The sequence below is a fragment of the Bactrocera tryoni genome, chromosome 1, assembly GCF_016617805.1.
Source record: "Bactrocera tryoni isolate S06 chromosome 1, CSIRO_BtryS06_freeze2, whole genome shotgun sequence".
Classification (NCBI taxonomy): domain Eukaryota; kingdom Metazoa; phylum Arthropoda; class Insecta; order Diptera; family Tephritidae; genus Bactrocera; species Bactrocera tryoni.
Window position 1 is genome coordinate 46,179,116 of NC_052499.1, and position 20,567 is coordinate 46,199,682.

General features: G+C 35.6%; 2 protein-coding genes across 7 annotated transcripts in view; both read left to right on the plus strand.

Moving 5' to 3' along the window:
• The window catches only part of LOC120782203 (bestrophin-1), a 59,017-nt gene extending 51,974 nt beyond the window's left edge, over positions 1-7,043 (plus strand). For 4 of the 6 annotated variants that reach the window (XM_040114473.1, XM_040114392.1, XM_040114716.1 and 1 more), the window contains exons 6-8: positions 857-1,484; positions 1,593-1,643; positions 5,694-7,043. In XM_040114473.1, the coding sequence (XP_039970407.1) occupies positions 857-1,484; positions 1,593-1,643; positions 5,694-6,094 (1,080 nt within the window). In that variant the 3' untranslated portion in view covers positions 6,095-7,043. The remainder of the gene's footprint in view (positions 1-856; positions 1,485-1,592; positions 1,644-5,693) is intronic. The other 2 variants (XM_040114631.1, XM_040114792.1) reach the window with 1 other exon arrangement.
• Positions 7,044-14,178: 7,135 nt separating this feature from the next.
• Positions 14,179-19,206, plus strand: LOC120767932 (transmembrane protein 245). The gene is made up of 8 exons (XM_040094296.1): positions 14,179-14,697; positions 14,761-15,339; positions 15,402-15,942; positions 16,804-17,006; positions 17,085-17,494; positions 18,052-18,204; positions 18,264-18,293; positions 18,651-19,206. Exons 1-8 carry the CDS (start codon positions 14,179-14,181, stop codon positions 18,679-18,681), a joined length of 2,466 nt encoding a protein of 821 aa, XP_039950230.1. The 3' UTR covers positions 18,682-19,206.
• Positions 19,207-20,567: the final 1,361 nt, after the last annotated feature.

The window sequence follows — 20,567 nt, forward strand, 5'->3', positions numbered from 1 at the left end:
GTAGAACCTGAGAAATCGTGGGTATCGTTCCGAAAAAGTCAGTTTTGAGAAAAACGCGTTTAAAGTTTAGGGGACAATTCTAGTGAACACGGACGCCACGTCCCAAAATCGGCTGTAACTCCGAAAATAAGTCGAATTTTGAAAAATCCTTCCAAGGTCAAAGCCTAAACTTTCAAGATATGCTAAAAAAATCGATTTTTTCAAAATCCTAGACAAGAATACCCCCTTAAACCGAAACGAGGTTATTGCCGTGATTGCTGCTTGTCTGCTTGATTTTATAGAATATTTATGTATAAACTGTAGGAAAATATTTAAAAAAACATACTTTTTAAAGTTTCTATTTGAAGATTTCCAAGAAAGCTCATAGGTTTTTACTTGGCTTTGCTAACTTTATAATATACATGACAAAGTGAGTTCCGCAATCATTAGACTAGACTCGACTTTAAACTCTGGTATGAATCAAATCTGCGGATCGGGTCAAATTTGATCAGATCTTGTGCTTAAACATTAAATTTCACAATTATCATTTAAGTTATATCTTATTGCATGCACTCAAATCTAACTAGGTCTTAATCACTGCACTTCACCGCATTTCAAGGACCGGGATTTCACTTTAACTGCACGCACCTCACAGCTGTGTGAGTCTCCTTCTCTCACGGATTTATATATTAACTGCACGCACTATTTCTGTCTCACTACGCCTAACTATTAAGATTGGCTGTCTTTTATATCGCTTTGGTTATTCAAGTACTGGTGAATCCAACTATTGTATATATACAACAAAACCAACTAATCATAAACAAAATCCCACTAACATATCTGCTTTACTATTTCTATTCACCGATGTGGACTACAGGCCGATGATGCCAGCGGTATACACTTCACAGCCGGCAATGGCAAGGTGCGACACGGCTCATCTCCCAGCCTCGCCAGCCTAAGTGGCACTTTGTCCCGCGTCAACACAGTTGCATCGGCGCTGAAACGTTTCCTCAGTCGTGATGAGCGTCCCGGTTCTACGACACCCGTCGATGATGGCACACAGAAAATGCGCTTCCCCGGCAGCGCCAGTTCGGCCAGTCTTACGGGCAATTTAATCATGAAACCTCCCGGTAGTTTGCGCATCACAGATCAAGTTATCGAAGAGGTGGATGAACAGGCTACGATCACTTCGCATCGTGCCAACGATCAGGTGCGTCCAAATTTACACGATATATTTCTGCCGGGCTTGGCGTCGGCAAGCAACGCTGCGCACTCCCAACCAATGGATATACCGCCACGGCCCACTTCGTATATGCGCACGCAATCGACTTACGAGCCAACGCTGTTTCCACCGGGCGGTGTAGAGGCTTTACTGAGCACATCAGCACCCACGAATGGCAGTCCACGCATGGTGCAGACTGTGCCGAATTCGCCTGCGGATCCCTCCAGCACCAAATCGCTCTTCGATCGGCAAGTCAATACGGAGAAGGGCAGTCGTGAGCAGGGTAAGTTTCGTCAATGCAATTGCATGAAAAGTTCTTCGTTCATATATTTACTTTAGCAAAATTCATTCATTTTCATTTAATCGTCTTTTTTGTTCTGACAAACAACAGTAGAACGTCCCCCAGAAGTGCCGCAGGTTTTCAGATGGTATTTGTCGACTGGTAAATTTTTTTTAAGATTTATATTACTTTGCTGAATTTCATTGTTGTTTAGTTGTTCTTTTCTTGATAGTGAGAAAAGTGTTCATGCTTCTTCTTTCCCACCCTAACTGCGTTTGTATGTATGTATGTACGTACATATGTACATATGTATGTAGCAATTTTCCCAACTGTTTATTGGCATGTTTTTGTTTTTATTTTGTTTTTGATTTAGCTAGTTTTGCGTTTCGTAATGTGCTCAATTGCTTAGAAATTACATAACCTATTAATCTTAATCCCTTTGATTTCTCCCAATTTAATATTTGTCCTTGCTTTCCGTTGGCCTTCGATATTGTGTTGTGGAACATAAACTTTCTAGCTTTCAAAAACAAAAATTTAAAGTAGATAAAGTTGCTTTCGATTCGCCAAAACTTAGAGTGTAGAGAATCGAAAAAACAAGTAGAATTAAAGTAATAGATCAAGTAGATATAGAACAAATAGATGCTATATGGTACTACTTTAATGAGGTATCCACTGTTATGTTAAATAAATGATTATTTGGTTGTTGTTTTCAAAAAAAAAAAAACAAATTTTTGACCAAAGAGTTAACATAACTAGCAGAGAAGTAACAAATCGAACATGGTTGAGGTATGATTATGAATCCAAAAGACAAGAATTTATTAACATTAACATTTAATTCTCATACTTATTTCCAATACCGAGATAACAGTATCCGCTTCTTGCAGCCTCAACTTGCGCTTGTTTACTAAAGACCTCGCTTTAACCAAGTATCTTAGAGGAAGCACCTTACCGTAGTAAAGTGTGATCCATTTCAAGGTTAAAGAAAAAAAAACACAGAAGAACATTCTTGGGCATTTATTTTTTGAAGATTATCTCTTTCAAATGTTAACCACGGCTACGTCTCAGATGGTCCTTCCGTAACTGGCGAATGACATGCATGATGGTTTGCTCCAACGCCTGAATCGAAGCGGGGTTGTCAACATAGGGACATTGGACCTTACATATCCCCACAGGAAAAAGTCTAACGATGTGATATCACACAATCTTGGTAGCCAATCGAGCGGCCCAAAAGTGGTCACCGAAGTGTTCTCTCAATAAATCCATTGATTGATGCGATAAGTGCGAAGTGGCGTCGTCTTGTTGAAACTAAATGTCGCCGAGATCACGAGCTGAAATGAATGGACATTTTCTCGACGACAAATTGAGGATATATATATACCTGATGAGAGAGATACCTTTACATCTACCCCTTCAACTAATAATGTTTCTAATGTTATTGTTTCGTTTGAATGTAATGGAACATAATTGACGTTTGCACCACAGCCTAAGAACTATTGTGCCCTCCCTTCTATCATATATACTTACAAAGACGAATTACAGGAACTTGCTGAGCACTAAGCCTGTGTCTACAAATTGCTGTACAATCTAGAATCAGAAACTCAGGAGTTTCCGGTTGCATTTGGCAAAACCGGCAATTTGCATAAGAGGTCAAATTCTTGAATCTGCAGTGCCCAGTGTACAATGTGACTAGTAGACGAATTTGTATCTGGGCAAATTTATCATGTTTTAAAACCTTGTTGTTGTACCTATTGCTCTGCCCACTCTCTTCTCCATGCGTAGCAGCTCCTAGATGATTCTGGTGCCAACATCCTAGAAGCGGCAGCAGTGTCAACCAGCATTGCTCCAGCAGCGCAGACGCAAGCAAGTCCTTACAGCTTCGTTAGTTAAAGTCCCATCGAATTCTTCTATGCCTTCGATACCCTAGTAATCGCTCCTTATGTAACACTCGGTCTCACGATCATGGTATACAGCTACCTGATGAAGCTCGGCTTACCGCACCAAGATTTAGCGGTCAGACTTCTGCATGACATGAATGGTTTTTTGGCTTTCGATAGTACCGGTTTGGAAACAACATTTTTCTATTTCCGACTTTTAGTATTTATTCAGTTTTTCGGCTTTATTGAACCCTAATTGATTGATTCCCGATTATTTTATATCCCGATCTAGACACTACCGGTGTACTAGATGACTAGACTTTGCGTGCGGAGAGCAGTGATGCAAAAAATTTTGTCAAACATTATTAAAGTTGGCTGAAAATATATCGCCTCTCCTCCTCGACTTTTATATTTGACTTCACACACCTTGGAGGTCATACATTCGGTAAACCGAGCGAATTGGCTGGAATTGATTCGATACATAAGGATCTTATGATCCTTAATCTCGATCGTGGTAGTTTTGATATATAACAAAATACCGGTATTTCAACTGTGCAAGTTGGATCTCCGTAGTTTCCGTCACTGTAATCAACACCGAAACTTAACCTAACATACGAAGATCTGATATATATTACTGTACACAAAATATGTTTTTCACAAGGTTTGAAAATGCAAAATGGTAAAAACTTCTACTAATATCATATTATTATCAAGTATTTTCCCAGTACCTCTCAAATCATTGAAGCATTATCAGTAGGATCGCCAGATTATACATACAATTTCTAAAATAGCTCTTGAAATAAATTAGTTGTTAATTAATAGTTGTTATATCACTGTAGCTCATATTTTAAAGCTGTAAAAAATTGGATATTTTCCACACATATTATTACATTATATTGTATTGAATTCTATTTAGACCCTAAAGTATGTATGTATATATTTACTCTCCCCTTAAAACTCTAGTTATATTTTAATTTTACGAATATACTATATTCCTTCTAATTGGTCAACGTTTTTCTGCAAAAATATTAACTTTTTGGATCTGATCAATATTATGTATGTATGTATATGTAATATACATTTTCTTTACTTTTGACAGATCTTGTAGTGTTTTCCTATATTTTGTGTATTTTTGAGCAATCGAGTTGTAAGAAAAATATATTATTTGTAGCTGTGGTTCTATGGAAGTGGCTCATAAGTCGTGTTAAAAAATAAATTGAATACCGTACTGGTAACATTCTATAAGCCAAAGGATTTAAAGCTATGACGTAGTTTTTGAAAATTAATATTTCCTATCATAATTTTTTCTTAATTACCAATAAATTAATTCAAATCAAGCTTTCAAAAACTTCCAATTGTCAATATCGTTATAAGCCACTCATCCTTCCGAATTAAATGAATTACATACTGCCTGATCAAATTTGACCTGGACGCCTTCAAAGTTGGCTCTTGAGCCATACACTTTTTACAAGCGTCGGCTGGAATGGATTCTATTTTGTCAGCGAATTTTGGCCTTTTTTTAACGCCTTTGGGTCCTTTTTTAAACGCCTTTGGCTAGATTGTTAGACATTTTCGTCATCATTCTCATAAACCTCTAGGGCCCTCAGCAGCGTCCAAGCACTTCTTTTGCGACCTCCCTTTCACGTCGTCTTTTGGTATGATACAAACACTGCTTACCCGAAACATTAACCAAAATATGTTGAATCGATCCAAAAGAGATGTTCTCTGTTATCTCTCTAATGCTAACACGATGGTTTTATAGTCAAATACTTGTGTTCGTAATAAAGAGGACTCCTCAAAATACTTCTGTAAAATTTTCATAGATTACATAGGAAACCCAAAACATCGAAAATGTCAATTTTTTTCCATGGTAATCGCTGACAAACTTTTTTTTCGTATGGAGGTCAAACTTCACGCGTCCATAAAAAAGCTGTACGAATCTGAATTTTTTTTTATCGATTCGATATGTGCGCGTATTTTAGTATAATAATATATGTATGTATGTATGAGTATATACTTACTATAAAATAAAAAATAATGGAAAATTAAATTTTCAAAAATTTGAAGACGGATGCGAATAGTATTATGATACAAAGTAAAGTTTATATAGTTTTTCAAACAAAAAAATACCTAAATAGCTTTCGAAAATTTTCATTAAGGTAATCTAAGTTAATGCTAGCGTGTAAACAGAGCTTTTTCTAACATTTTACACTCGACTTGCTCAAAAATCTTCCAAATATGTATCAAAGTCCCCCTAATTGCATGGTAATTAGAAATTATTATAAAATTTTATCTGAACTAAACAGTTATTCCACACATTAACATTCTCGCCCCACAGTCGATGACATGGACACGAAGTCAACCACGGATGCGCCCGGCGTCGAGGACGAAGGCGACGATTTCGACAAATTGAAAGCAGCGCGCGAAAAGGAACGCATGCAGCGACAACAACAAAAGCTGGCGCGCACTATCAGCACAGCACCCGGCATAGATGGTGGACCGACTGTGGTGCCCGTAGTGGCAGCAGCCATAATACCCACCACCGTCGTGCCAGCACCAGCGCCAGCCGTGGCAACTGCACCGGTGGCGACCACAGCAGCGGCAGCACCAGCCGCGCTGCCAGTGCGTTCACTCTCGACCATCTCATCGGGCGAAGATCTCTCGACAAATGACCCGGACGCCAGCGTGGAAGCGCCCACCACATCAACGGCAAAAACTTCACCAGACAATGAGGGCTGAACACCTCACACCTAAGTATTTGTAAGTGGTACAGTGCTCGCTAAATGTATGCGAACAAATGGTTTCCATACAAATAATTGATAAAATGTGCTCAGCATTTTTATTTCGGCATTATTATTACACTTAAGTTTATGGTATTCATACACAAATTTTCGAATTTGCAAGAACTTAGCTTTTAAGTTGCCTCAAGACCCAAAACACAAGTAAAAATTCGCGTCAAGTAATCGTTTAAGCAGCGTAAATCGTCGGTATTATGCAGTGTTAGTCAACGTGTGTTCTGTCATTAGCGTGTAGCGTAGCATAGTTTTGTGCGCAAAGTGTCAGAAATGTATACGAAGATTTACATTAACTATTTTTATACGAACAATTCGGGAGTGAGAAATGTTATTTATGTATGTATATAAAAAAATAACGTAAAATGTTTGGAAATATATGTAATATACACCGGTTCAATTACATAATTCATTTAGAAATATTTTCAAATTCCAAAGGTTTGGTGCTTCTCTTTTAGTGGCATTAGGCGCAAATGCTCAGAAAAATTGCTGAATCAAACAGTATGACAAATAATATATACATATACAATTATATACCATATATGTATGTATTTATATACATATTTACAACTCTGCAAGGCTTTGCTGTTCGCAAAATAATAAATATTGAGCTAAACATTCTAAGTGATATATTCAAAAGACATAATTGAGATATTTTTCGAAGCGATTATATGATTTTTTACTTAGCAGCCTACATAAAAGTAATAAAAATTAAAACTTAACATATATCTATGCCAGGAAAATCAAAAATATTTACAATTATATACGTGTAAGTAAGCACCATTGACGATATTATAAAGCGTTAAAGTATTTTCTACAGTTTTTTTGCAATTTTGCAAAACGAATCGGTTGTGTGAGCATTTGTTTAAGCAAAAAATATTAAAAATATTAATTGCCTAATTTTAATATTTTAATTATGTGGAAAAAAGTTGTCTAACGTATTAGTTTAAGTTATTTGTGCTACAAACAAATAAAGGAAGTAATCTCTCTAGTAAATAAAAGAGTTAATACTTAAAAAATTATTTAAATGTATGTATATTGTTTAAGTTGGTTAACGAACTTACAACTGTATTTTATTTTAAAGAAAAATTTAATATTAAACAAAATTATTTTGTATAAAATAGAGCTTAAATCAAATAAATTTACTGGAAAATAGATTTGTTTTATTTTTAAATAAAAAATTAAAGAAAAAATAAGTAAAACTTTGCTATTCACTTGGGAGTGGCTACAAACGATTCTTTTACATATGGCACAAGCAGCTCACAACAGAGTATCCTCTGGGCAGCCTGCAACAATCCACGATGTCAAGATTGTGCTTGGCGACTTTAACGCATGGGTGGGCAAAGAAGGTATCTTTGGCACAACGGTCGTCAAATTCAGCCTCCATGAGGAAACATGCCCAAATGGATCGATTTCGCCGGGTCCTGAAATAAGTATGGTTATCTGTAGTCCTATATTCCAGCATAAGAAAATTCATCAAACTACTTGGCCGTCTCCTGTTCAAAAAGCCTCCAACCAAATCGATCATGTTTTGATAGACGGAAGACATGTCTCCATTATTTTAAACGTGCGTACGCTCCGAGGTCCTAACATCGACTCGGACTAGTTGCAGCCAAGATACGCACACGCCTCTGTGCAGGAAAAAACGCACGTCAACAAACGCAAGGAAGATTCGACGTGGAGAAGCTGCAATCACAACAGACAGCCCCACGATTTTCTACTCGATTTGCACTCTCGCTATGTATAAGGGAACTGTGGGACGGCATTTCAAGCTCATTCCGTACAGCTGCAACCGAAACTATTGGTTTTCGGAAAATGCAAATATACAGCTGGTACGATGAGGAGTGCCGAGTCGCAGCGGCGAGAAAGCAGACTGCCTACCTCGCAACATTACACTCAACCACAACACGCGCGGGATGGGATAGATACCGAAAACTGAAGAGGGAAGTGAAACGCATTTGAAGACAAAAAAAGAGAGTGGCCGAAATACGTATGTAAGTACGAAGAGTTTGATAAGCTGGCCGACAGTGGTAATGCTCGAAACTTCTACGAAAATACGCGGGGACTAACAGAAGGTTTCAAGAACCGAACCCGATTCTACAATCGATGACGATGTAGCAGGTGTTCCATTGTCCGACCATGAAGAAGTTCGAATAGCAATCACCCGCCTGAAGAACAACAAAGCGGCGGGAGTCGATAGATTGCCGGCCGTGCTATTCAAATACGGCAGCAAAGCATTGATTAGGAGCATGTATCAGCTTCCTTATAGAATATGGTTGGACGAAAGCATGCCCGATTATTGTAATTTAAGTGTTCTCTGCCCAATTCATATAAGGGCACATTCTGAGCCAACTGCTATGGAAAAAAGGAAATGATGGAAAAAGGAAACTGATTGGACGTTATCAGTGTTGCTTTCATCTTTTTTATTGGCGTAGCCACCGATTACGTGGTTATAGCCGAGTTAACAGCAACTGTGGAATTAGGCTTGGAAAATCAACAACTGACGAGATACTTATTCACCATGCACCAAATCTTGGAAAAGACCTGTGGAAAATGGATCGACATACACCACCTCTTTGTCGATTTTAAAACTGCGTTTGACAGCACGAAAAGGAGCTGGCTATAGCCGCAATGTCTCAATTTGATATCCCCGCAAAACGTTGAGCAATACCAAAAGCTCTGGCAGGATCGGGAAAGACCTCTCCGAGCCGTTCGATACCAAACCAGTATTCATTAAAGGCAACTCCCTTTCGTGCAACTTCTTCAATCTAATCTTGGAGAATAATTCGAGCTGCAGAACTAAATAGAGAAAGCACTATCTTTTATAAGAGTGTACAACTGTTAGCGTACGCAGATGGTATTTATATTATTTGCCTCAACTACCGCGCCGGTAGTTCTGCTTTCTGCAGAATGGATAAAGAAGCGAAGCAGATGGATCTGGTAGCGAACGAGGACAATACAAAATATTTCCTATCATCAATCAAACAGTTGTCGCACTCGCGACTAGGCTCCCTCGTCACTGTTGATAGTCATAACTTCGAAGTCGTAGATAATTTCGTCTATCTTGGAACCAGTATTAACAACAATAACAATGTTAGCTTCGAAATTCAACGCAGAATAACTTTTGCCTACATGTGCTACTTTGGAGAGAGTAGGTAATTGAGAAATAAAGTCCTCTCTCGAGAAACCAAAACCAAACTCTATAAGTCGCCCATTATTCCCGTCCTGCTATATGGTTTTCGAGAGAAAGGTCCTGCGAAAGATTTATGGGCATTTGGGCGTTGGTCACGGCGAATTTCACATTCGATGGAACGATGAGCTGTATGAGATATTCGACAACATTGACATTCAGCGAATTAAAAGACAATGGCTACGCTGGCTAGGTCATGTTGTCCGGATGGACGAAAACACTCCAGCTCTGAAAGTATTCGACGCAGTACCCGCCGGGGGAAGCAGAGGAAGAGGAAGACCTCCACTCCGTTGGAATGATGATTTTACCGTCGGAACTGTCGATCACAGAACCATTGGTCCATTCTTCTCTACTGGGGAATCAAAACGTTGTATTTAATTCCTTATGTATATCTTTTTCTCGGCCTCTTTGTCAATTTAGTTTGAGTTCATTAACAAGGTCGAGTGTTACGTCGATTCCGGCTCTAACGTCCTAAAATTACGAGCAGCTGTGCCCTAAGCATTGCATCACTTTATTTGCATTTATATTAGCCGGATATCGAAGGCATTCTCCAGAGCCATTGTTGACGTAATTTTCATTCAAGAGAGCAGGCCCATTGCACCTCTACCAGGGGATTAATGGAGTACGTTTTTGATAATGCCATCCACCTAATTACTACACCGTATTTTAATATGGGATGAGTGATATTTTTATTCGAAACACTAACTGTTATAGCAATTAAAATTCTTCAAATAATTGTGAGAAATACCTAATAAACAATCAAGTCCGTCCTTTTCCGTTGACCTCATTGTCATGAGAATAGAACTAGGCCACCTACATCGCGAGAAAATATCCGCTGTCCAATAAAACAGAGAACGTAGAAACATAAAACTACGTTCACTGATCTAAGAATAATTGAAACTATGAAAAAATGGAAAGTGTGCAGAATTTGATATCTGCGAGCATTTCTTCATTTTCATACAACGGCTAAAAGAAAAGGAGGCTCTTGGACAAGAAAATACTTTAGTTTTATTTCAAATAATAGTTAAAATTATATTTCTCAACTTGCCTTTTAGGTATTAACAATAAATAAAATGATAATGACGTTAGATAAATAATTAAATTTTTTCTTTGTTTTCTCTCTCGCCTGACCTTTAAAGCCAAAACTTTAATGGGAACTAATAAAAATATTCGATTAGCTTGAAGAAAAGTAACGATGTATATGTGACTAAATTTAATTGAAATAAAACCCAATATTTTGATGATAATAAAAGTAGTCAGCAGATTTGATAGGCGTCTTAGCACTCAAAGAATTTATCATGCGGCAACACCCGCACTAACCTTCAAAAGGCGCGTGTATAAATTTGACAGCTGTCGGGTTATGTGTTTTTGGATGTGAAAAGGAATTGTGAAAAACATGGATGAAAGGGAATTTGGCGTGTTGATAAAATATTGCTTTTTGAAGGGAAAAAATACAGACGAAGCCAAAAATTGGCTTGATGAAGAATTTCCGGGCACTGCCCCAGGAAAATCAACCATCAAGGATTGGTATGCTAAGTTTAGACGTGGTGAAATGTGCACCGAAGATGGAGTAAGCAGTGAACGCCGAAAAGAGGTTGTTAACGACAAGGATTGAGGAGCTATAAAGTGGAACAATGTAAAGACCATACTTCAAAACAAGTCTGTTGTTTGAAGAAGCATTTTACTTAATAAATATTTAAATAAAAATAAAGCGTATTTACAGAATTTCATGTGATCTGCTGGAGAACATTCAAAAAACGATGTGTTGTGCTGATTCAATTTCCACCGAAGCTTCTTGCCGGGACCATCCCTATAATTTGAAGATTCACTTAAAATCAATCAGACAAAAAAATTGGATTTTTTAAATATCAGAAGTTTTTTTAAAATTTTCAGAAAAGCAAACAGTCAATTGTTTATAAAAAAATCGATATAAAAAATCCTTAGATCTGCCACTAGTTTTTTATGTTTTCAAAAATCTGTTCATTCATCAGTTCAAAAGACATAGTTTAGCGGAAAACGCATTTGAAATTTTACAAAAATTTTACACCCGAAAACTCTTTGCTAATCCTCGAATAACTCAAAAGTATTTGTCGGATTTATTTATTTTTCAATATTTATAACATATGTATTTTACTTTAATAAAATGCAAAGTCGATAGTTTGAAATATCCCCCGTAACTCTTTAAAGTTTTGGAAGCCGATTACGTAAGTAAAAAAATGACTACAAATAAGATCAAAATTTCAGAAAATTTCCTGAAATAACTGGTGATCCAAATAGAGATAATTTATTAGTAGCGTTTTTTGAACAAATCACTCGTCGTGTCAACCTGTCATGTTATTTGTGATCAGTATTGTTTGGCATTTCATCGTGGAAAGACTTATAGCCATGACCCTTCCCCTCTCATCATTCTCATCAAGATGGGCCCTTAGCTGATTGCCCAATTCAGCATGGAATTCACTTACCCTCACGTCGATTTTCTGCACAATGAACAAGATTCGTTTATTAAACGAAAGTTGTCTAGCTGGATTTCCTTCTTCGAATACTGAATATAACATCGATGTCGATTTAGGTGCTAAGCAATGTAAAGTAAATTTGTGAATCCTTGATTCTTCACTACATGAGATGTATATGGACTCAGAGTCGGATACACACCCAAGGTCAGGTTTCAACATATATCTACATATATAGACCGGTAGTAAGATCTAAAAGGACAAATGTAAAAATAAACGTGAAAATGTTTGATCTTAGCAGGTACTCGCACCTGCCTAATGTGGCACCAACAACAATGTCTGGAAATTGCCGCACTTTAATACAAAAAAAAATATTGAAATACAATGACAGTAATTTATTTAACAACAACTACCTCGTTTAAAAAAAAAGTAATTTAATTCTCTGCGTACTGGTTCCTTGGGGGGATTCATTATAACACTTTCTACATCGTTGAAGTATTGTTGGTTTACCGGAAATGTATGTATGTATATACAAATTTAAAATGTACTTAGGTATACATAAGTATGTATGTATATTTAATGTATGCTTACATAGATACATATGTACTTACATATGGATATACCCACCTGTTGTAAAACACCTGCCATTCCTAACTCCACCATTTATCTTGACCGTGCAGGGAAACATCAGGGAACGTTGATTATAGAAAAGGTTCAATCAGATCAACGCTCTCTAGAAAAGCCTACGCCGTATGAAGCGCTGAACACATAGAGAGCGACAGACTGCAAACTACATCTGTCAAATATTAAAATACACACGTTCTTATGGACACTGTTATTTTGACAGCTGCACGACTACACGACTGCAGGCCGACAGTTGTCGTTCTCGATAACTTCCATATCCCCCTATTTTTGCCAACGACAGTACGACGACAGTAGAGTTGACAGTAAAATGGAAGATAGAGAGATGAGGTAGAGCGGTGATGCCACTAATATGTAAAATGTAAAATTATTCACAGCTCTAACAAACTTCAAGTTATTTTACATATAAAAGCATAAAATAGCTATATTATAGCTCTATTATATCATTTTTAATAACAATTGATAATTTAAAGCAAAAATATTGACCTATTTACTTATTTTTTGCATAAAAAATTTCACTTTGAACAAAATATTAAAATTTCATTCAAGTGAAAGGAATTAGTATGGCCACAACGAAATTGTGTACATACAAAATGGACAACTGCGTTGTTTTGTGTACATGCCGGCCATTGTGTTGTTGTTGCTTCTCAAAATGTACATGTAGTAAGATGAACAACGACGTTTTCAGTTCACTGTCGTGCTGCTGCAGTCTGTCGCAGTCATTGTGTTCACCACTTGAGATATTTAACTGCCGAAATTCTTATAAAGTGCCGACGGTACAGATTAGTGTTGTTTAATAGTTTATAAGAGGAATGTTGCCGAACCGATTACTTGTGGACAGTTTTTAGTGGTTTCTTAATCAGTATTAAACATATTTATTGCTATAAAATATTTTATGATATGTATTTTTTAAGTTTTACTCGCTTCCTTTGCTTTGAGAATATATATTTTAAATTAATTAGTACTGGGTACTCAAATCTTCAAAAATCATACTAAATTTGTAGTTAGTGTCCACAACAGCTGATATCCACACTGCTATGAGCTCACGACAACTCTGAATGGTTTCATAAAAAGTGGATGCTAACTGATGTAAACAAAATAAACACGGTACAAAACAATTGATTAAATACGAACGAAAGTACCAAGTGAATAAAATTATGCTCTAATTAATTATGGAATTCTAAATTAAGCCGGATAAAGCATAGTATTGCAAAGCAGTGTAACAACAACGATATAAGTGAGTTATTGCTGAAGAACCGAAAGGCCAAATCAACTAGCCGAACTTTTTGAAACGTTTGACAAGTACACTGACGTCATCTTTGTGTCCTCGTTCTGTTGATTGAGTATAATTTGCTGAAATATATTTGATATACAGTCATCCATTGCTAGTTTGTGAATAATATAAACCAAGGCATTGATGCGAAATTCTAGTTGTTATCCGTATAAGCCAAGCTATTAATTTAAGGCAGTAGGTGTGGCCGAAGTGGCGTACGTCATCAGCACGCATTTGGTCACATATCTGTGGTAAAACTTTGCTATTTTTAGTTGAATATCTATGTATATGCTACAGCGATGATGTATGCTTAAGTACATGTGTTTGTAAAATCGTTGATAGTAAATGCTGGAACAACCTTTGTAAATTAAAATATCCAAACTTTTATATTGTGTTCAATTTTTATTTTAAAATTTATTTTCTTTTGCAGCCTTTAATTGCATGCCCGACAGCAGTACATATTTTTTACACACAAAATGAATCGTTCCGACTCGATTAGGCGCGATCGCTCCTTCGACAGCGTTCTTAACAAGTTGATGCGTATGCGTTCGCAGAATCATGAAACCTTCAAAGCAGCCATGTACAATTTTTTAATAGCTGCCGGCATTGCAGCATTTATTGCCGTCTGCTTTATACTAGGTCCTTTCGTGCGTCCTTTACTCTGGGCATTCCTGATGGGAGCAGTGCTCTTTCCTTTCAAGAGACGTTTAGCGCAATTGCTGAATGGTTGGTTTGAGCGCTTGGAGCAACGTGACTCTAATGTGTTGGTATCAATATGTTTGGCACCGCTTGAAGCTACCGAACATTGTGGTAGTTTAGTGGTGAGTTGGCTGCACGAACACTGGCAATTGCTGACAGCAGGCGTGGGCGTAGCTACTTGTATCAAATTGTTGGTGCTATATGCACCCAAAGGGTTCCTGTGTGCCGTTTGGCGTTTTGTAGTTTTCTCGCATAGTACTTTCGTGCAGTTAATAGGTTTTCTTAATATCTACCTGGTAAGTACTCATACTTCCATAATGCGGTAACTCTAAAAAGCACTCACAATATTTATTTTACAGTTAATTGCAATAATTGTTGTATACTTGACGTCGGTATATTTCTTGTGGAAACCAGAAAATAGCACCAAGTTCGTCATGGCTGGCCAGTCGCTTTGGGTGGCTATAGTTAGTTATGGTTGCAGCTTTTTAGGCGCACTACAAGTACCTGCCTTTATTTTGATAATGTTGTATGTAGGTGTATCAATTATATACCATATGCGCACTGCGGAAGGATCTAGCAGTTGTATAGAAAAATTAAAAAAGTTGCTAGACAAAACTGACTTTGAAAAGTCAGTAAGCAACATCAGTGTGAAGAAGCAAAGTTTGCATTCCGACGTCGAAGATGTCTCCTTGAGCGAAACTTTGGATTCGCTGGACAATACTGAGTTGTTAGATGAAAATGAGGTGCCACACCTAAGTGGCATCTACTTCAAATGCTTATTCTACGCATGCGTAGCAACATTTTTGTATCGCAATGTTTGGATGTTCATATTGGCCGCCATACCCATATCGCTGCATTTGTTATACACATTGGGCAATGTGACTGGCTTTACGGCGTTCATATCAAATAAAATCAATGAAGCCTATGAAAACTTAAAGGTATGATTGTTTTTAATTGTCAATAATTTCAAATTAAACCATATTTTTGTATTAACCCTCAGAGTTGGGCTATTGAACATCATTCTGCCGTACTGCCGCTCTGTTTGCCCGGTGTGCTTGAATTGAATTACAAAATAAACGCCATAATACGCGATTCATTAAAGTCCTCTGTTGACTTGGTCACTTCTATACTGATGATAATACTCATGTTGTTAATTATCGTCTTTCTTGGCGTATTTTTCTGTGTCAATATCTATTCGGAAACCATTGAAGTTGCTTACTTGGGCAAAGATCTGATAAACAAAACAATTACTGATCGTCCGGAATTGATCGATATATTACCTGAGAATATACAGTCATCCATCGATGATGCCTTGGATAATGCGCATCATTATGGGCGTCGGAAAATCGAAACGTACATCGATGATTGGCTAGCCGAAGCCGATTCCGTACATGCCACTAAGCTAAAGGAACAAATTTTAGATGTCTGGGATCGTTTAATACAGTACTGGATTGATGTTAATAAATCTGACTCGGCTTATGGACCACGTGTGCCAACAGATGCCCTCAAAACGACTTTCGGTGAAATTGTTGATAATCCTGGTAAGTTAAAAATTTCCACATGTAGTTGCTTCATTTGTGTTTTAACTTTTTAATCCACTTATGACCCAAATGCAATGACAATTGTACTAACAATTTGCTTAAAAAATTTACATATGTATATATATATTTTACACATTGCAACATTAATACTCATACATACTCTTTATACTATGTAGCAATACTGTTCGTAAAAAACGACATTTTCGAACGAAGGCGAGTTTTTTAAATTATATTTAACACTTCTAAGAAAAATAATAAAAGTCAAAAACTTTTGAGAAAATTTTAACAATTCAATTAAATTAACTTCATCTACAAAAACATCGGTGTCGGAAAATAAGTGCTTTCTTTTCCGCATATCATTTATTTTCAAATAATAATACTTCACATTTGTTAAGCTCTAACAAAAGCGCACATACTTTCTATTAAGTCTTAACATCCATAAACTCTTAATTGACTTTCTACAATGCCAAGTTTGAAGCTCAGAAAAGGCTATACTTATCCAATGCGAGGCTTTCCTGAAGAAACGCCCTAAGAAAAGTATATTATTACGCCATAATAAAGTGAGTATACCAAAGTTAGAAAAGAAACTTTCGCGCTCCATCTTAAGTCCATCTAAATTTAATTTAAATACACCCGAAGTATATCAGCGTGTTAAGTATGCAATGATAACGGGACTCTCTGTGACTTCTCAACGATATTTTCCAATGTACATGCACACATATGTACATACATATACTCCTATTTTTATGTATACTATGAAGGATTTTCGTTTCGTTTGGTTCGTTTTCCCCCTTGTTGTACTTGCTCATTGCTCACTGCATGTTTCAGAAGCTAACCAATTGCAATGTGTTTTTAATAAAGGACATTTTAAAGAGCTAGTTTTAGTGGCAAAACAGGGCATTATCGGCTGGGCGAAGAGCAACACACAAACCATACTGGAAGTGGCTGAATCTCTGTGGCACATCATACGCACGAATCTCTCGATGATCATGAGCTTTACGGGTGATATTTTATCTTTGCTACTGTCTGGCGGTCAAGCGTGTGTGGAGTTCATACTCGATATGGTACGTGATCTGCTGATACACACACATTTTATACGGAAATTTAATATTTGTCAAATTTTTTGTTCCTTTCGCACGCAGATTGTCTTCTTTACCGCGCTATTCTATTTGCTTTCGAGCAGTAATACGAAATATGCGCCACTACAGGTTACCAAATATTTGGGCTTCTCAACGTCCGGCTCTAAAATCGCCGATGCTTTGGAGAATTCCATTTCAGGCGTACTAATCTCCATGTTTAAGTGTTCCATATTCACCGGTCTCTTCACATGGCTGGTGCATACAGTGTTTGGCGCGCGTATTGTCTTCCTGCCATCGGCGCTGGCGGCCATTTTGTCGGCAGCACCATTTTTGGGCAGCTATTGGTGTTCGCTGCCGGCTTTGTTAGAGTTGTGGTTGGCGCAAGATCGCTTCTATGCCGGACTTGTGCTCTTTCTACTGCAATTCTTCGTGCCACCGTATTTCGAGGCCGCCATCTATGCGGAGATGAAGGGGTAAGTTTGTGCTATAGTGTAAATAGTTTTATACCCAGAACAGTATATATTAAATTTGGCAAAAAATTTATAACACTCAGAAGAAAACGTAAACACAAAAATGAGCACCGGGACGAATTTAGTCGATTTGGTGTTTATTGTTTATCTGCCCGCCCTTATATGCGCTAACCGGTTCCCTTTAAAAACTTAAGATATCGGGTTGAAATCTTGTACACACCCTTTTCTCCCACAAAAGCTGCTCATATATTGTAATATCCTACCGCATATAGCATATAGCTGTCATTCAAACCGGCCGATCAAAATGAAGTTCTTCTATGAACATTTTTTTTATTTGACCAGGTATCTTAACGAAATTTTGCATAGATCTGAACCAATTGTTCAGCTGCTATATAAACTGCCAACAGCAGTTCATAAAAATCAATATATATTGTATATCTTTTTATACGCTTTTTTGTTATAAAAAATACACCTGTTAAGGGTATTATAGCTTCGGTGCAGCCGAAGTTAACGTGTTTTCTTATTTTTTATGAAAATCACTATTTTTTTTTTAATTTCAGCGGTGGACACCCATATTTGACTGGTTTGGCTATTGCCGGCGGCATGTATTGGATTGGCTGGCAGGGTGCGATCTTCGGCCCGTTAATGCTTTGCTTCTTCATAGGCATATTTGAAGTGGCTGCCGTAGCCATGCGTGCCAACGAAGATGCAAGGTGAGTATTACGTTTATACTAATGGCAAGTAAAAAAATAATTAAAAGTGCATTTTGTAGGCGCAGCTCCGATGAGGACACCCGCGCGACGTGAGTTGCCTAACAAACGCATTGACACATGCTAAATGACATGAGCATCTAACGCAAATAACAGTACATCGCATTAAAGTGTATTTATCTTAATGCCAAAAACATGCTGCTTTTAACACTTTTAGGCTAATACAACATTAACTTATAACAGCTGATTATTTAATACTTACATAACAATCCATAAACATTCATTGGATTAAGGGCTAACGTGCGTATGCGCTGATTTAACAAACAATTTAACGATTCATTTGAAAAAAAAATAAAAATTTGATGTTTGCATTAAATTCCATTTCACCACATCATTTTGGATTTTAAAGTTTCAAATTGCATTGCCTTATTATCCCTTTGTATTTTCAGCGAACGCAGACATTCCTTTTATGACTATTAACACTAAATAAACTAAAAAGAATTTTAATTGCAAGAAAAAATTTTCCGAATTTTCCAATGAATGTATTAATGTTAAACAATTGGCATAACTACCTCGAATAGTTTGATAAAGACATTATCAACTGATGCTGTAACTAATGTACTAAACTCCTATATGCTATATACATATATTTATGTAAGCTTACAAGTTGTACGCAATCACAGAAAATTTTGAAATATAAAACTACTTAAATAATGATAAACGAACTTAACAATGAAGATATTAAATAATCTAAATTCTGTGTACATTTGTGGCATGTCATGTTATTGTTTTTCTTAAATAATATTATATAATTATTTAAAATTGCTAAACGAATTTTTATCCGCCCACTATCAAAAACAAATTATATGTAATTAGAGTTTTTTGTATTGCATTTTTTTACAAAATGAAAAGTTGTTTATAATAGTTTTAGCTTAAGATTTAATTTTGTACGATGTAAAAAATGAGATTAAAGATAATATACAATACGGAAATCTCGAGTTTGTTAAATAGTAAATTGTTATAAAACTGGATAAAAAGTGAAATGATTTCAAAATAAAATAAAATATTTAAAAATAATTTTATGAAAAATCAAATGCTGTTAAAAAGAATAAAATAAAATAAATAAAAGTAAATATAAAAATAAAAAAACACTGACATCATTTAACCAAAATTTATATAGAAATAATAAAATAAATGTTTATGAAAAATTAAATGCTGTTAAAAATAATAAAATAAAAGTTAAATTAATTATAAAAATTAAAAATTCCAAACATCATTTAACTAAAATAAGCACTGAAATAAATAAAACAAGCATAAAAAATAATTAATCAGGAGTTGCAAATTTTATAATTAAAAACATTTTCATCAAAAATAAAATTTTAATTTTTTAATACCGATGTTGGGATTAAAAATTAGATGTAATTGTTTTTAATTTTTTTTTTTATTTATAATATGAATGAAATACGTAAACGTGAATTCTAAACCAATTTCTATATTTTTTTTAATTCTTAATTATATGCTTGGGATTAATACTTTTCTTTTTTATTTTTTAATCTGGTAAAAATTTATTTTTAATTTGAACTACTAGTTAATATGATTTTTTTTGGTTTTTATTCTGACGTTTTTTTTTCATCCTGTTTTTTTGATACAAATAAAAAGAAAAAAAACTATTTCAAATGTTAATTAAATTATTTTTTAATGCATTATTTGCAACTCTGTAATAATACATAGAAAAAATTAATATAAAAAAGACATATTAAATAAACAATAAAAATAAATAAATAACAATAATAAATAAATAATAATAATAATAAATAATAATAATAATAATAAATAAATAATAATAATAGTAAATAAATGCTTAAAAGCAAATAGATAATAATACATATAAATTAAGAAGGCATGAAAAGATGAACTTCTGCAAGCCACAAGTTTTAAGTGGATACCGGGGTTGCGAATTTTTTAATCAAAATTAAAAAAAAAAATTTAAGCCTTAATTCCGCTTTGAGAATTATATTCCAACATCTTGGTTAAACATTAAAATAAATTTAAAATTTTTAATTCTGCTTTTGGAATTAACAGTTGAATATTGAAAAATTGTATAAAATAAAAAATGTTAAATCTCTATTTGTCGATTAGTGCTCTAGAATATGAAAGATGATGGCTTGTTCTTGTTGAAAATGGTAAAGCACAAACGCGAAAATATACAATTTCTAAAACATTTTTTTTAATTTACATTTTATTTTTTTTTAATCGAGTATTTGAGATTACATTTATTTCTTCAATCCAATATTTGAGATAAAATTTTTTTCAAACCCGTATTTGCTTGCGATAAAACTTTTTTTTTGAATGGAGGGGTTCCAAAT